Consider the following 17,456-nt stretch of genomic DNA (forward strand, 5'->3'; position numbering starts at 1 on the left):
AAGAATACAGACACAGGCGCCCAATCATCTATAGTGGTGTATAGATAGATCTCCAAAATACGACTCAATCAATGCATGAGCGTCTGTGTCTTCCAATGCGGATCCATCGTACCAAAAGGGTATCTAGTAGACCATTATTCGGCCTGAATCTCAATATATCCTCCCAAAACACATGGGGGATGCCAGCACTTCACTTTTCAACAAATTTCAAAATGGTAGTAGCACCTTTCCACCCACAAGGCCTGCAAGGGGGCCGACCACGTCACATGCTGAGCCATGGTATGACAAGGTTTCGTGGCGTATAGTTCTCTAGAAGTTCTGTCCCCACTATGACCCCAGTCTAGTGCGTCGGCTTGAGCATGTCGACTGGGCGAGGGTAAGCGCCAAGCAAATTGCAGCTACCTTATCCACGCGTCTCAGCGTTGAGCAGGATTGCTGCATCTCCAACTTGCTTGCGTTCGGAAACTTCCCGATTGCGCATAAGCGCGCTTTGAATATTCATCGGCGTCAATCCTTGGGATGGTGGCGGATCCGGTTCCGTGTAGAAAGGATGCAGTCGGTGGGAAGTGGAGAACCGGACGCGACCATCCCTCATGACTGGTAATTGTCATTGCAGGGGCTCCGAGCTCGAAGAGAGTCGGTTAAGATGGAGATAGACGTCCGTGCCATACCTAGTGTCTGGTTAGTGGCCTTGATTCGTTCACAATAATGCCGGCGCGGGAACTTGGCACTCACCCTTCCATACTGATCAGCTTCAGATCGCCACCAAAGTAGCGAGCATACAGTCGGCTAATTGGCAGACCGTACCCAAAGCCAGCCATGGGAGCCTTGAAGTCACTCTTGTCAAAATCGGGATCCAGGCTAGGAGTTTGCTCTACGGTAGTGTACATATACGTCCAGACCAAGGGGATGGCGGAACGGGGGATGCCACCACCTTCATCGGAAATCTTGATGGTAATGTCTTCTTTGCCCTCTGCGATGATGACCTTGGTGACCGGGAAGGCTTCCTTGTCTGCGCCGTGGGCTTCCACGACAGCACGCAGGGAGTTCTTCAAGGTTTCAAAGAGCATATGGGACAAGTGACCCGGAACATACATGAAGTTCAGATCGTCCTTGCAGACAAGTTGCACTTTGGGAGCATCAAACAGGCCATAGTAATCCTCACAAACGAAGCGAGCGTTGTCGATAGCCTCGAGGGCCACCTCGCGCACATTGGTTTTCGTACAAATGATACCGACATAGTTTGGTTGTCGCACATGCGTTTGTTCTGTTAAGGCGATGTGTTGACCAATCAACATTCGTATACCAATCCGAGACATGTAGAACCGATCGAGGAAGGACTGGACGGTGGAATCAATCTGCAGACGTTGACGCTTTCGTTTCCATTCAAGAATACCTTGAGCCACGGTAGTTACAACACTGTCGTGTCTCCGCTTGATGTGCTGCAAAGTCTTGGCGAAGCGTTCATTGTAATCATTCAGTTCTGGCGGCCAATCTCCGTGGTCGTCAGATGGAGCATAGTATCTTCGGCCCACGGCGGCGCCTTTACCGTTGCCGTTGCCATTCAACAGGGACGAGGGAGACGACCGATATTGTCCTTCACGGATGCTAGGGTTCTGGGTTGTTTCGGAGAGGATCCTCGAAGTGCCTCCGTTGAGCCTCCCCGGACGAAGCAGACGAGTCTTGACTTCCTGGGTCAGAGTAGGTCGGGGGAGGTTAATGATTTCCTACATTATCACATGTCAGTCATCCACCCGAGAACCAACTCCCGCGAGTATGAGTCATACCTCGAACGACTGTGCGTACCAGTCCTGGACCTTCTTGATAGATGGCATTTCACTGAGTCCATCTGGAAGTTCTCCAAGATCCTGAACACGATGAGCGAGGCGTATTGGGAGTTCTTCGGAAAGGAATTGTGAGGCGCGAAAGAGGGTGCCTGGTGCGGGAGAAGATCACGAGGTTAGCGGGCGGTGGTCACTCGACTCGAGGAGTTGGAAGAGCGAGAGGGCTTCCGATTGAGAAGAAGAAGACTTACCTGTGGAGGGTCTATCTCCAAACTGCACCATCTGCCGGAGAGAGACACCAGTTGCAGGGAAGCTGGCATAATGTCTGATGGTGTTCATCAGGCTCTCCGACGGCTTCCACATGATGTCAACGCGAGGATCAGGCCAGACGGCCTGGAATAGCACTCGATACAACCAATATGAATTCCACAAGTGCTCCAAATGATCGAGAGCAGCTGGTAGAATACTTGGTCAGTCAATTGTGACAGTCGAGGAGAGTGGGAAGTGGGAGAAGGACTACCGAGGTTGAGGGACACCTCCGCTCGCAGACGAGCTCGGAACGGCGGGCGGTATGAAGATCCCCGGAATGGTGCCTCGCAGAGAAACTAGGAACTCGGCGGGCAAGAGACAGAGAGATATATAAGGGGATCAAACACCGGGGGGGTGAGCCTCCACGGGGTAATATGGATAGCAAACAACAATCACAACAACAGCCAAGAAGGTCCAGATCTTTAGTTTGGGGAAAAGAGAGAAAAAGGAAAGAGAGCACGGGCGGAGGGAAGTGGGCAGGAGCGACCGGTGGAGGATGACTCTTTTTGGATGGGCTGCTGCGGAGACTCGCGATTCCCGGGGAGTCACTGGTCACGTGCGCTGGTGGGGGGCAGTTGCCGTCTGCGATCCCGTGCTTGGCCGAGGATGTTGCTATTTCCTCTGCCGATTCGGAGCCACTCTTTGGATCTTGCCCATCGCACCACCCGGTCATAGGGAAAAGCAGGAACCGTCCGGGCTCAAATACTCCGTGAATCGCCTGCGCTGCTGCTGCTACCCTCGCAGATCTGTATTGCCCCATCTACGGAGGAAATTGGTCGTGGCTGGCCATTGTCAGTTACCTCCCCTCTTGCCTCATCGCGTAGACCCTTTCAGCCGACTGTGTCTGTGGGTGGCATTGTATGCACCTCCATCTTACTTAAGCTGATATCTTCCGGTACTGTAGTGTTAGGTTAACTATTGACTAGTCAGGAAATAGTTAGTAGATAGCTGTAGTCCATAGCAATAGGTCGACGCGCACGGGATTGCCGGTGTCAAGCTGAACCTTTCTCCGGATCTCCCCTTCGTCCGAGGCTGGTTCGAATCCGGGGCACGCGCACACTCCGACTGGCCAGAACCTATCCAGCAAGATGTACGGAGTAATAGTCCAGAGTCCCTGGTTCCTAGTCAGTCTCAGCTTTGCTTCTTTGTCTTTCCCTCCCTCTTAAAAAAACGCAGCTCGCTGCTTTTGTCAAGGTACACCTGATTAGGTTCACCCCTTCCCGCGGGTGTCCCCAGTGACCCGTGGTTCTTCAGAGGTTCTCAACAAGCTTATGTATACGGTGTACACCGGCTCCCGATTAGTAGTCTGTTTCGGACAATGGGTGATTCTTTTGGAGTTTATCGCTTGTTTTTTTTTGATCGGCCTCGTGACCACTCCCCAAACGGTCAGGATGAAAAGAACTCTAGTCACCTGCCATGTTGATGGCCAACAGCACTAACGGGAAGCTGAACTAGAAACAATGAATCCAAAGAGGGGAAACAAGAAGGGCAGATGTGGGAGAAGAGAAACACCCCTCTTATGACACGACACGAAAAGACTATCAAATGTATTGTTGTGGGCGTATGCTCGTGGTCTAGTATTCCGTATTGTCCCTGCATACGAAAAGCGAAGAAAGTTCTGGGCAACAATGTCCCTGGACAGCCACATCGTGGCTTTTGTACTTGGGTTGGTTCATCACCACTAGGAATTGAGTCACTGGACACAACAGCGGAAAAAGCAAAAAGACCCAGGTGGAATATTTAAACGACGGCCGCAGCAGCGAAGATCCTCGTGGTGCATCTCCGATGGGTAGTCTACTGACGGTGAGAGCCAATCAGGCTGGGCCGCGTTCTGATAAAGATGAGGGAGGATGAGATACGACGCGACGCGGTGAGAGAACACCTATCAACCCCAAACCGCTGCATAGGGCTGGAAAGAGGCGGAGCAGACAAGAAAAGAGAGAATACAAAACAGTAAAAATTTGGGAGGAAAAAAAAGTAATAAAAAGGAAAGTTGAAAGAAAAGGCATGGAACGGATGCCCAACCCAAGGTCTTCAGGCAGGTGGTGACTCCTTCCTCATCATTGCGTCGTCATGATCTTCTGTCATTTCTGCTCTATCACTTTCAAAGAAGAAGAAAAGTGAGTTGAGTCTGCGAGAGATGGAGCCCGATTTTCCACAACCCCCCGTCTACAACCCACACCCTTCCACCCTTCCACCCACAACCCCCCCCTGTCATGAAAGGTGACCATGGACTGGCTGGAAGTAAGGCCCTTGTTCGTCCCCTAAAGGGGGCTCTCTCACCCCTTAGCTGCAATCCCGGGGCCATAGTTCAGTTAACTCCAGCTGGCGTCCCTCTGGTCTCACATTCAATTCTTCGCATGTCCTTTCCGCCCGAAACCTTCTTGAACAGTGGAGTCTCGTTAACTTTTTTGACACCTGTCTGGCCCACCAACCGGAGAACTAGTTGTCACCTCGAGTATCTGCCCGTCAGGTTATCTGACTGGCCCTCATCTCACCGTGCGGTGTGAGTTGACCGTTTTAAAATCGCCGAGGAAGCACCGGCAGCTCTTGGGTTGACCCTGAGTTTCTCTTTCCACGGGACTTCTTCTGGGGATACCGATTTTTTGTTATTTGTGTTTTGGTTTCAGAATTTGTTGTTGGTCTCACCACCTTATCTTGGGCTCAACTTTTTCTGATATATATATTACTATACTGCTTCTTATATATTTATTTATTTTGTTTTTTTATTTCTTTTATTCATTTTTACCGATTGTGTGATCTGTCCAAGATCCCGAAGTGGTCGGGAAACGCAGTGATTACGATTAGAGGGGCAAACTTTTCCATAATAGGTGAGTGAAAAGTGTCCGATTTGATGTCACGGACCAATTTCTTCCCCCGAGGCTTATTATTATTTGTGTGCGGGAGTGGGTTTGTTGCCATTCTTATGTGTTATGATGATGGCTATAGCTCATACCGGTTGTGGACTGATGGATCGGGACGAGAAGGAGGGGGGAAAATGGATCCATCGACCAGTTTGTTTACATGCAGTGGAAGGATGACTGTCCCAGGATTTTATTCCAGCGGCTTTGATTGAGGGCACTTGTCGGTTTCTAGTTGTTCGTTTTTTATTTCCGTTACCCTGTGGGTTTATTGTTCTAACCCAAAAGGAACAAAAAAAAAAATTGGGGTGCGAAAGAAAAATGATGCAAACCGGCATTGCACGAACATCAAAAACCCTCGTCATGCCTTTTTTATTAATGATATTTCATTATTAGTATTTATTTATGGCCTTTGTTTTTTTTTTTTTTTTGTGTGTATTCCGGGGTTCTTCTTCACTTCCTCGTCTCCTGGGGTCTATGATTTCTGATTTTCTTTTCAGTTTCCATTTTCTTTAACTTCATAGATTTTGATGATTAGTTGGCTTTTTCCTTTTTGGATCTCATATTTCTTTTTCCCTTTGGCAATTCTTATTGTTAATCTTCCCGATTGCACTGGAGAAGGCGTTTACCAGACTATCTGGCTGGGTTGTTGCTGTGCACTCACTCATTGGCAGGAACCCGATAGAGAGGATCCGCAAACCTTCCCAGCATTGCCTTTTTTGCGCTCATGCTGGTGAAGCCGAATCTCTGCCCTTCACTGGCCCGGAACCAGTCAATTAGCCCCTCCTTCATAATAACTACTTGCCCCTCCATTGCCTTCTAGGCTATATTTCTGTCACTCTGTTGATCCCATTGTGTGTGCGTGTGTGGTCCTGTCATTGGAGCCTTCGTATTGGTTAATATTCAGGGGGAAAAAAGAGGATCACTTTGGAGCCAAGACAGAGGAGACCAAACCGACAAGGAAAAGAGGAAAGAAAAAAAAAAAAAATCAGAAGAGGGGAAAAAAAAAGAAATAATAAAGCGTGAAACAAACCAGTCAAACCAACAGAACAAGACTGGGTGGGAAGTAGAAACCTGCTCAAAAAGGAAAGAACGAGAGGCCACTTGGTGGAACGGATTTGGGGCAACCGTCGACTTTGACTGAAGAAATCTCAGGTGGCAGGGTGAGGACGACACACGTCCAGCTAGGACTTTAGGAGAGAAAAGAAGAAGAGAATCGAAACAAAGAGAGAAGAGAGCAAGGAAAGAGAAGAGGAGAGAGTGAGAGAGGCACCAATTCTTGGGAATAATATCATCCCAATCGGAAGGAGACATCTAAAGGCCTCCCTCCACTCTTCAGCTACTCCCCCCTCCATCTGACCCCCTCCTTCTCTTCTTGGGTGGTGATTGTTTGTTTCCTGCTTCAGGAAATTAGCAGCTCAGAGTCTCCAACCCCGATACCTTACTATTGCTTCTAACTCCATCATCATCATCACCATCACCATCACCATCACCATCACATCTACGTGCCTCTTTGATCACCGATTCGGGCGAGTCGTGCCAGACAAGACGGCCTGTCTCCGGCCTCAAACTACACAAGTCAACCCCCCTCCCTTCCTGCTCCGATACTCTCTACTATTCTATTTGTCCCCCTTCGAGGTGCTTCCCCTGGCTGGCCCCATTACGTTGGCTGGGAATCCTGCCTAATCCGAAACCTCAGCTTGGACTGTGACTGGACTGGTCCTGAGCAGTCAGTCACCTAAGCAAACAAGGGCTTCTGGTACTTCAGCAGATGCATCTGTCCTGACTCTCTTTCCTTCTCCCCCCCCTTGTACTACCCCTCCAGCTGCATGTTCATGTAAACAAACCCAATATGTCTCGCCGTCGTGCTTCTCACAGCGAATCATTGGGTCTCTCATCTACTATGAACGAAGCTCTTGCCTATCCTTTCTCCGGGATGCAGCAAAGCAATGCTCCACAGCGACGCGGCCCGATCGAAGGGCCCAACGGTCGACGCTTGATTCGTAGGGTCACCTGGCGATCCTCCACGTACAAGTTGATGGCTTGTCTGTGGGTGTTGGGTGTCTTTTATATCGTTTGGCTGATCCGGGATGTCTTCTACTATCCCTTCTACGCCTCCTCCAGACAGCCTGTTACCTCCAAAGACGCGAATGAGTAAGTCCCTGGATGCCTTCTCCCTGCCAATTTCCTTGTTTTTTTGTCCTCCTTGGTTGACCTCATCGTTTCCTGGTCCATGACCCAAATTACTCATCTGGCCCCGTCTTGTACATAGTTTGCTGGCTCCCTATGTGGGTCGTCAAGAGTGCGACATTTCTTCCCTGTCCCTCTTCACCCCCCCTCAACCCGGTGATGGCGAACGTGCTCCAGGCAATCCATACTGCCAATCTCGTGATGCCCTGCTCAACGCCATGAGCAATGGTGGGCGTCACGGCTTTGACGCTGCGTATACCTCTCAAGGCAAGTGCCACATCGATTGTTTCGCTCCTCGTATCGGACACTTCGGCTTCTCGGAGGGGCCCCAGAGGGACAACAGCTGCTTTCCTGACAGTCAAACTGACCGCCCCCTCCAGGATGCTCTTATCGTTGGTTCACTAGCGCCGAAGTGTGCGACATTCTTCGGAAATTCGATGGAATCGTCTTCGTGGGTGATGATACCTTGGCCGATACTTATGCAGGGTTCAACATTCTCCTGCGGGAGGACCTGGCCACTGGATCCCTGCGAGAGTGGGAGATAAGCAAAGGACATGGTCACGATTGCCGATGTGAATCCCAGTTCACCAGTAGCTTGTGCCTACCCCTGCGGATCACTTCAAGTGACGAGGTATACGCGCAAGAAGGCAGCAGTGCCACTCGCAGGCCTTACACTTGTTCATCTCGTAAGCACCCCCAGCGTCCTAGCCACCATCAATGCTCACAATTGGGCTGGGTTGCTGACCCCTTCTGTGCTCTCAGGTATTCCTCATGCCTTCCTCGCTACATCCAGCTCACCTGCCCCAAGGGGTGTGATTGAAAAATTTCGTCGAATGGTCGCCCGAGGAGTCGGCCGAAACAGACCCGTTCCCGTGATCCTGAGTCTTTCCCTTTCCACATCCTATTCCTTGTCTACAGCTAAAAGCAGCATGGATGAATGGCTCACGCTGGCCCAGGCCAGTGGACGGAACACTCCTTTTCTCTGGGTAGGTCCGACAGCTCCTGGGCTTCAAAAGGACTCGAGGGACAACATCCACGCTTCCAGCTGGCAGTACTCCCAAGACACCGCCCAAGAAGCCCGCAACAGAGGCTTGGATGCCCTGGGTATGTACAATGCGACCCTTCAAGCAGATAGCTGGGATGGTAAGCACTACGGAGAGAAGGTGGCTTTGATACAGGCGATGATGGTGAGTAACCCTCTGCTGATTTTGCCGCTAAGCGCTCTCAATAACAAGCTCCTTAGGTTGTCAACTGGCTGGCTGCGCTTTGAATTGATGACTGAGCGGCACTATGCCAGCCGTTTAAAGGTTCCTTTCGCAAGTAATTACGGTATTGGATTTCCCTAAAGCGTGCGCTCCATTTAACCCAAATCACCCCTAGGTATTCTCATCTAAACAGTGATCGACAGTGTTTCTGTTCTTCGCTGCTTTTCTTGTCCTATAGTGTCTTATCTGTCGAACATTGACGACCCATTTGAAGTACTCTCTGAGAGAAAGATTGCTTCTGATGGATGGGATGGGCGTTTTGTCATTTCTTTTCCTATCTTCTTCATTTTCCTTTTCATTTTCTTTCCCTTTTCTTCGTTCTTCATTACTATATCGTGCATCGCATATCTATTCACTGCCTTTTCTTCTACCCATCTATTCATCTATCTTGTTCCATGTAACCCGCAGCTTCATCCACACCACGTCTGTTTGTTTGGTATTAAATGGCCATGGCGTTCTTGAATTTTTTTTTAACACTATTTCCTGTGTCTTATGTTTTCTCGATTGAACCAGCCACAATACATTCGCACTGAAGTTATAGAACCCTAGATAGTTGAGCGACAAACAGCTGACTGGTCATACATAGTGGTGCCCGCAACCGGAAAGATCTACAATGCCGTAGTCCACTATTAAATAGGTTTGCATACGGTGTCTCTCAATACAGCCTGAGGCGTGAGTGAAATGTTGCATTAGATTTCTCCCCACAGTTTTGAGTTCTGCCAAACTTTGTTTTACCACAGCCGACTGGTTGGGCCGTCAGGGCTGCAGCAGCAACTTCCCTGTCACTGCGTCTACTAGGCTTCCGATAAGGATGGATAGTACAATGGGTATATAGTGTGTATCTCTCCGCTACAGGTACTTCGTGTAACGCCACTTAAGATGGTAAAATACGGACAGACCGACTAGCAGAATATTTATTCAACGTGCATTATTAACATCTCGTATCATTTCATCAATTATTATCTATACACATGGTCTTTTAGACTGCTGGAATCTGCTGGAACAGCTTTTCGGCTTTCTTCCGTTTTGGACAAATCAAGGTACTTGGAACAGACTTCGCTGGCATGTCGCATGACTAGTTTCACTTTTGTGTATGGAGAGATTGTAGGGGGGGAAATGCCAATTCGCTCCTGTCCGGCCTGCCCGCTCGGTATAACTCCATGACGTGTTTATATGTGCGCGCGTGCGGAAGAAACTATACGTAGAGAGCAGAGGTCTCGGCCTTGGCGACCTGGGCCTCGTAGGGCTTGAGAGCCTCCTTCACTTCGGTGGAGAGGAATTTCTCAACCTGCTGGGGAGCACGGCCGACGAAGGTGCTGGGGTCGAGGAGAGCGTCAAGCTCATCCAGGATGGGGGCGAAGAAAGCAGTGCGACGGACACGGTCGAGCAGGTCGTTGTTCAAGCCGAGCTTCTTGACGTTGTCGGCGGCTTGGTGGGAGAGGACACCTGTTGTAGCGCAAGAAGTTATTAGGTTAGGGCTAGCTGATGTGGGACTTGATTTGGGGGCCGCGCGACGTACGGATTTCCTCGTGGGCGTCCTGACGGGACAGACCCTTCTTCACACAGGCCATGATGATCTATTATGTTATGGTTAGTATTATTGACAGGGACGGTTCTGCTCGCGGAAGGCTTACGTTCTCACTGTAGGTGGTCTTTGAGTTAGCAAATGTTACGATGCAGAGATGAAGGCATTGGGTACTTACGTGGCCATGAAGGGCAGCTCATCGTTGACATGGCGTCTGATAACTTCGGGGTAGACAACAAAGCCGGAGGTGACGTTGTCTAATCGTTGTCAGCATCGGGAGAGATGATTGGAAAAGAGGTTGGAAACTCACTCAGAAGGATGAGACAGGCATCGGCGGAAAGGAAGAGTTCGGGGATGCTGATACGGCGGATAGCACTATCATCCTGTTCATGTCGTTAGTTGAAGTCTGTCTAATAATGGGGAGCGTCTCGCAAACTTACGAGAGAGCGTTCGAACCACTGGGCGGAGTAGGTGTCCAGAGCATCCTTGGGGAGGTTCTGAAGGTGTCTTCCGAGGGAGCACAGACGCTCGGACCGCATGGGGTTACGCTTGTAAGCCTGCACAGACCAACCACGTTAGTATTTCCTGTCGCTCTCATTGGTTCCTTGAATTTTTCTCTCACCATAGCACTGCTACCAATCTGGTCCTTCTCGAAAGGTTCCTCGACCTCCTTCAGCATGGCCAAGTGACGAATGTCAATGCCAATGCGCTCGCAGGTCGAGCCGAAAGAGCCAAGGGCATTGCCAACATCGACATCAATCTTACGGGAGTAGGTCTGGGCGGAAATGATGTACGCAGACTTGAAACCAGCCTTCTCGGTGACCAGCTCATCCAGCTGCTCAACCTTCTCATGGTTGCCCTCGAAGATCTGGAGGAAAGAGGCCTGAGTACCGGTGGTACCCTTGACACCACGGAAGCGCAGATCATCGCGAGCCCGCTCGAGGTTCTTCAGGTCCATGAGCAAGTCCTGGATCCACAGGGAGGCACGCTTTCCGACGGTAACAAGCTGAGCGGGCTGTCCGTGGGTGAAGCCCAGGCAGGGCAAGTCCTTGTACTGCTTAGCGAAGGCAGACAGCTTGTCAATGACAACAGCAAGCTTGGGGATAAGGATATCGAGTCCGTCACGGAGGAAGATCAGGTCTGCGTTGTCGGTGCAGTAGCAGGAGGTGGCGCCCCAGTGGATGATTCCGGCAGCAGCAGGAGCGACCTGACCATAGGCATGGACGTGAGCCATGACATCGTGTCTACGGCGCTTCTCCTCCTCTGCGGCAACCTTGAATTCGTCGTCCTGAATGGTGAGGTGAGCCTTCATCTGCTCAATGGCCTCGTCGGAGATCGGCAAACCGAGCTCTGTACGGGTTAGTCGGGCAAGCGGGAGCAGGGTGACAAAAGCGTCACAGAGGACAGTATAAATCACCTTTCTCAGCCTCGGCAAGCCAGAGCCACAGCTGTCTCCAGGTAGAGAAACGGTTTCTGGGAGAGAAGAGATACTTCATCTCGTCGCCTGAAGATTGGAGTCATATTAGTCCGATATCGCACTATGAGGGCAGGAGATCGCCAGCGGTAAATCCGAGAGACTTACTGGAGTAGCGCGAGTTGAGAGGGGTCTGGTAGACATCGTTACTGGCAGACATCTTGGCCGTGAGGAATTGAGAGGACTGCAGAAGGAATTGAGGGAAGAGAAAAAGGAGAAAAGGCGGAGGAGGGGCGAGGCGAAAGTTGTGCGGGATGGCAGCAAATTTCTAGTGGAGTGGATGAACACGGCGGGGTCTCCGCTTATCGGTCACGTTATCGCCGGAATGGCTTATCATCACATGATGGCCCCAAACGTGGGGGAAAGATTTACACACACATCAAATCTCACTATTATCACATTATGAATATAAGAAGGTAAGGTAGGTAGGTATATATCTAAGATGTCGATCCTCATGTAAGCGCTGCCAATTGAGCCGACAGGCTGCCTTTGTCGTATTTGACATATTTGCCTCGTCCCTTGTCGATCTCATGATAGCGGTCCCAGAATCGGGCATAGAGTGGCTCGAGAACAGCCTGGACCTCCCGGGCGAGCACCCCGCGGACCTCCCGCTCCATATACAGTGCCTTGTGACGGGCCACCAATTCGTCGAAGCTAGCATTGAACGCCTTGAACTTGTCTTTGATGGCGTCCTTGTCTTTAGAGGAGAGTGATTTAACAATGGCAGCGGAGTCGACAACGCCTCCAGACGCCGGTCGTGCTGACCCACCAGAGCCCCGAGAGGTATACTGCACGTCGAGAAGATAGTGGGAAGTTTCTTTCCACGCATCGAGATAAGTCGAAGTGGCCCGTTTCCGAAAAGTATCGATTCGTGCAATGCTGTCGGGAGAGCCAAGGTATCGGGCTAACTCAGAACTCTGCCGTATGGAGCGGTCAACCGTACAGAATACGTTGGACAAGAAAACACCCTGGACTGCCTTTGAGCGGTGAAGCGCTCGGCCTCGAGCTTCCAGAGCAATCATGAGAGCTTCAATCATATCGAGGATGAAGTGCGATAAGAGCGTCATGCTGTCCGGGCTGACATCCAAGGGCGCCGTGGGCGCTGCATTGGTCGTGGACCGCCAATTTCCATCTCCCAGGGATGTCAAGATCGATGCGAGCGGCCCCGAATAGCCTGTCAGGGTAGTAAGGGAACTCATGACTTCATTGACAAGGGGAACAGACCCGCCATCTGGCGGGAGCATGGCAATCCCTGCAGCCTTGCGTTTTGTCTCCTCCAGTAGCTCCGAAAGCGACGATTTTGCCGTCTCCCGAACCGGCCTAAGAGCCTCGATGAAAAGGCTTTTCAACTCGCCTGTTTTCGACTCCACACGGTACGACATGGCCGTAACAATCTCGATGATCTCGAATGCTAAAAAGCAATCCGTCATGAAGTTTGCTCTGATATACTGGTTGAGCTCGCGCAAGGTTTGCGCGTATTCGGTCAAAGCGGAGCGACAAGTTGCTTGCAGAGCCAGCCCCCGTTGATCCCCGGTAAAGACGCGTACGAGGATATCATGTTCTGCATAGATAAAGCTTTCTAAAGCGTTGGAATAGATCCCAATACCGTTGGTGCCTTGCTTGTAGGGGCCGTCGGCAGCCCGTCGTTTGACAGTATTGAGAGATGCTATGGCCAGGTTCTGCAAGCTCGATGTGATATATGGTCCACGAATATCCGCGTAGATTTTGAGGGCGGGGTTTCCGCCATCACCCCGCTGCGGCCCATAGCTCGCTGCAGAGCCGATAGCCGAACATACTGGACCCAACTCCGCGATGGTCTCATCAGGTAGCGAGGGGAATGAGAGTTCTAGAGCGAGGCGCAAGTCATTAGTATCTATATCCGAGTGAGAGTTGTGTAGTGGACACCAACCTTTTGTTAGGTAGTGTAATGGTTCGATCGGATTAACGTAACCGCTCAAAGTGCCGCGGAGCATGTCTTGGAGCTGAGAGTTTCCAAGCACCAGCAAAGAAGTAAATTCGGAAATAGCTTTCTGGTTCGATCGCAGATTGGTTGAGTTGAGGTCGACCAAGGCCTTTTCCACGCGCTTCACAGCAGAGAGGTATTGCGACAAACCGACGGTCTGGGGGCTGGACGGATGTCAGCCAAACATTCCCTAAATTAGCCCGATCCTATGAAGATGCTGCCTACCTTGATCGTATAATTCCTTCTTCCTTGCCCTTGGCATCCAGAGGCTGGCGGAGGCGCTCAATGGCTTCATTGACTTTATCTATGTTGCTGTTGGTGATCTGTAGCGATTGGGTATTGCTGTAGATGGGCCCGATCGCATGCTTCACCACATTGCCCCCGGTTTCCAGACGATTCAAAGAGCCTTGAATCTTCTTCGTAAGGAGCTTGAGCTTCTCGAGGTTGGCGTACAACACCTCCACCTCTGCGCTCTCCTCCGCGTAGGCGGCGTTCCTGGGAGCAACCATGGCTGTGAGGATTCGACCCTCGATCGGCGCAGGTCCCACTAGTGTGTCAGGCAATCAGGGATTCGTAACCGGAATCAGACAATCGCGACGGAAGGAGATGATGTCATGTCTTTGACCCGGACGGTCAGACAGGAGAAGGGAAGAGATAGAGGACAGCAAGAAGAACAGCTGGCCGATGAGGCACCTGGCCTCATGAAGCAAGCATACTAGTAGGCGAGAGAGAGGAGCTCGAGAAGCAAGCTTGTGGCCCTTCAATCTCCCCCGGACGCAAGAGGGGCGCTAATCCCCATCCAGCAAGTTCGGCCCGTCTGCGGCGCCGAGGATTTCCTTGATGCTTCCCACGTGACATGTCGTCATGTTTCCGGCAGATTCCCGGCGCGTCTTCCAGCTCCAGCTTCGCTTTAAGAATGGAGTCCGGCCACGATCGTCGTGGTCTGGCCGCCATGGCTTTATCACTTGCATGTTGCTTCCCGCCACCCCCCCAATCCTCCGCGGTACCCATTGCAACATGGGGGCTGCCAAGGCACTGCGTTTACGCTGGACTGTTCCTCCCACCCTCTTGATTGCCTTAGGCGGCGGTCTCCTCTATAGCACGGGGCCTCGAACCCAGTCAAATAAGCAATTACTGCTGCAGACCGGCCCAAAAGGCTTCTTCTCAACAAGCTCAACCCCGGGCTCTGATAAACGGTCGGATAATTCATCCGGAAGCTCAGACTGGAGCCCGTTGGGCCATGGCTCCAAGGAAGACCCGCACCATGATGCAGGCTCGATATGGACGAATGTACTGCAAAAGTTCGAGGGGGTAAAGCAGGCTGTGGGCACTCCCGACTGGATTGAGCTCGATAACATAAAAAATTACATCATCCCAGACTGGACCCGATTGCTTCCACTGTCAGTGCAGAAGCTCCAGCGTGAGCTCTCCATGGCGCCTGGCTCCCTTGCCGACGATATCTGGCACGAAGCTCACGACCCGGACATCAACCCCGAAATTCTGCTCAAGGCCAAGGTTCGTGTTGGGGATACACTCTGCAATGAAGAATTGGCGTACAGACAGAAGCGGCAAAAATACGCAACCGCGGCGCTGGCCTCTTATCTGGACATCCCTGAAGATGACATACATCCGGACGATGTTCCTATCATCGCCATGTGCGGCTCCGGTGGTGGTCTGCGTGCCCTTGTGGCTGGCACCGGTTCGTATTTAGCGACTCAAGAAGCTGGCCTATGGGATTGTGTTACCTATACTGCTGGCGTTAGTGGCAGTTGCTGGCTGCAGACTCTGTATCATTCGTCCATCACGGGGCGTAATTTCAACAAAATGGTCGACCATCTGAAGAACAGACTGGGAGTTCATTTGGCATTTCCGCCAGCAGCCCTCAAGCTACTCACTAATGCTCCCACGAACAAGTACCTTCTCAGCGGGTTGGTCGAAAAGCTGAAAGGTGACCCTGGTGCCGATTTTGGCTTGGTGGATATATACGGCATGCTCTTAGCTGCACGGCTCCTGGTGCCCAAGGGAGAATTAGGTGTCTGTGACAAGGATCTGAAGCTCTCGAACCAGAGGTACAATCTCGCCTCTGGTGCTCATCCACTTCCCATCTACACGGCCGTCCGCCATGAAATTCCTGTGCTCGAGAATCAAGAGAACGCCGAGAAACGAGAAAAGCCAGAAGAGTTAATCAAAGAGTCAAAGAGCGAGGCATGGTTTCAATGGTTCGAGTTTACTCCCTACGAATTCTTCTGCGAGGAGCTCAGCGCGGGAATACCGACGTGGGCGCTGGGAAGACACTTCCACGGTGGAGTCAATGTTAAACCTGAGGAAATCTCTCCTATCCCTGAGCTGCGCGTTCCCGCGTTGATGGGTGTCTGGGGTAGTGCTTTCTGTGCTACGCTATCTCACTACTACAAGGAGATACGGCCCGTCATCAAAGGCATCACAGGCCTTAGCGGCATAGACTCCCTCATCCAAGGCAAGACGAAGGATCTAGTCCGAGTTCACCCGATTGACCCAGCCACCATACCAAACTACGTGCTCGGCATGAAAGATCAGCTGCCACCGTCCTGTCCAGAGTCTATCTTCCAAAGCCGTCATCTTCGTCTCATGGACGCAGGCATGAGCAACAACCTCCCCATCTACCCGCTCCTCAGACCCGGCAGAGACGTAGACGTCATCATCGCCTTCGACGCCTCAGCCGATATCAAACAAGAGAATTGGCTCTCCGTCGTAGACGGGTATGCTCGCCAACGAGGTGTCAAGGGCTGGCCAATTGGCGCCGGCTGGCCCCGAGAAGACGAGCAACTCAAACAAACCGAAGAGGCGCTCCGTCAGGCCCAGAACATCACCCAGAAAGAGCTAGCCAACAAGATGGCCGAAGCCCAGGACAAGAGCAAGCCCAGCAGCCCTACCACCAACCGCAACTCCACCCCAGATAGCACAACCACCACCATCCCACCCACAAAGAATCAGACACAGAACAAGAACCAAAACCACCCCTCCACCTCCACGGACCTCGACTACTGCAACATCTGGGTAGGCACCACTCAAGAAATGGTCTCTGGCCAAGAACCCCCACCATCCAAGCGCCTCTTCCACCCGCAAGACACCGACCACTCCGAATCCGACTTTCACCTCATGCGGCCAGACGCAGGCATCGCCGTCGTCTACTTCCCCTTACTCCCCAACCCATCCGCGCCCGAGCTCCCCACCAGCTCTTCCCTCTCCAAATCCCGAACTCCCGCCCGCCAATCCGAAAATACTTCCAAAGCCCGCGTCTCCGACCCAGCTAAGCCTCTGACCCCGTACCCAGGCTCCATCAACCCAGACGTCGATGACTTCCTCTCCACCTGGAACTTCGTCTACACCCCGGAACAGATTGACTCGGTGGTCGGTCTTGCGAAGGCGAATTTCGCCCAGGGCGAGGACCAGGTCAAGCGCGTGGTGCGGGCCGTGTACGAGCGTAAGAAGAATGATCGGTTACGGCGCGAGGAGCGGGAGGCGAGGCAGCGTATGGAGGGGTTCGTGCCGCTGTAGGATGATAGGTCTCTGAGGTGGTGATTGACATAATATGACATATGGCATATTCTGTGGAGTTTGTTGTGATAAGGGGATATTTGGAGTTGAAATAAGTTTGGGTGTATTCCTTTTCATTTTCCTTTTTTTCAAAATAGCAAGCAAGCAAGCAAGCAAATCAAGCAAAGCGTTATGTGTAGATAATCTACTTTAGATATGCTACTATCACAGTATGATATGATATGATTACTTTGATGCGTATGGTAATATCTGCCCTGCAACATGCTACCTTTCTTTCCGTACTTAGACTGCTTCGTATGGGAAAAAGCAGATGCGTTATACCCCAAGTAGATTAGGTCATTACTGGTAGCAAGGATGTCGTAATTACCCTGTATTTAGTATTCCTTCATAGCATAATACTACTAGGATGAACAAGTAGCTGCCAGTTACTTGCTGTTGTTATGCTGAATACAGATTAAGCACGCAGACACACGCGCGCATTCTGGGAAATTACTATATTAGTCGGAAGGTAATCATTCGCTGTCAATACATTCGTATTCGTGTATCTG

The 17,456-nt window shown here is 51.3% G+C and overlaps 5 protein-coding genes across 5 annotated transcripts; 2 read left to right on the plus strand and 3 right to left on the minus strand.

Annotated features, from left to right (window-relative positions):
* Window positions 1-607: 607 nt before the first annotated feature.
* On the minus strand, window positions 608-2,147 carry An02g04000 (uncharacterized protein; the record flags this gene model as incomplete). Its single annotated transcript, XM_001399499.3, has 4 exons — window positions 608-671; window positions 736-1,727; window positions 1,788-1,936; window positions 2,036-2,147. 4 exons carry the CDS (start codon window positions 2,145-2,147, stop codon window positions 608-610), a joined length of 1,317 nt encoding a protein of 438 aa, XP_001399536.1.
* A 4,659-nt stretch (window positions 2,148-6,806) lies between these two features.
* On the plus strand, window positions 6,807-8,414 carry An02g04010 (hypothetical protein; the record flags this gene model as incomplete). The annotated part of the gene is made up of 5 exons (XM_059746218.1): window positions 6,807-7,108; window positions 7,227-7,558; window positions 7,630-7,830; window positions 7,907-8,331; window positions 8,388-8,414. 5 exons carry the CDS (start codon window positions 6,807-6,809, stop codon window positions 8,412-8,414), a joined length of 1,287 nt encoding a protein of 428 aa, XP_059606841.1.
* Window positions 8,415-9,604: 1,190 nt separating this feature from the next.
* On the minus strand, window positions 9,605-11,568 carry An02g04020 (uncharacterized protein; the record flags this gene model as incomplete). The annotated part of the gene is made up of 9 exons (XM_001399501.3): window positions 9,605-9,855; window positions 9,929-9,986; window positions 10,044-10,050; window positions 10,113-10,191; window positions 10,245-10,317; window positions 10,375-10,491; window positions 10,557-11,284; window positions 11,352-11,438; window positions 11,517-11,568. The coding sequence occupies 9 exons, from the start codon at window positions 11,566-11,568 to the stop codon at window positions 9,605-9,607; spliced, it is 1,452 nt and encodes a 483-aa protein (XP_001399538.1).
* A 292-nt stretch (window positions 11,569-11,860) lies between these two features.
* On the minus strand, window positions 11,861-13,880 carry An02g04030 (uncharacterized protein; the record flags this gene model as incomplete). The annotated part of the gene is made up of 2 exons (XM_059746219.1): window positions 11,861-13,535; window positions 13,597-13,880. 2 exons carry the CDS (start codon window positions 13,878-13,880, stop codon window positions 11,861-11,863), a joined length of 1,959 nt encoding a protein of 652 aa, XP_059606842.1.
* A 508-nt stretch (window positions 13,881-14,388) lies between these two features.
* An02g04040 (uncharacterized protein) lies at window positions 14,389-16,908 on the plus strand (the record flags this gene model as incomplete). Its single annotated transcript, XM_001399503.1, has 1 exon — window positions 14,389-16,908. The coding sequence occupies one exon, from the start codon at window positions 14,389-14,391 to the stop codon at window positions 16,906-16,908; it is 2,520 nt and encodes an 839-aa protein (XP_001399540.1).
* Window positions 16,909-17,456: the final 548 nt, after the last annotated feature.

The sequence above is a fragment of the Aspergillus niger genome, assembly GCF_000002855.4.
Source record: "Aspergillus niger supercontig An02".
In the NCBI taxonomy this organism is placed as follows: domain Eukaryota; kingdom Fungi; phylum Ascomycota; class Eurotiomycetes; order Eurotiales; family Aspergillaceae; genus Aspergillus; species Aspergillus niger.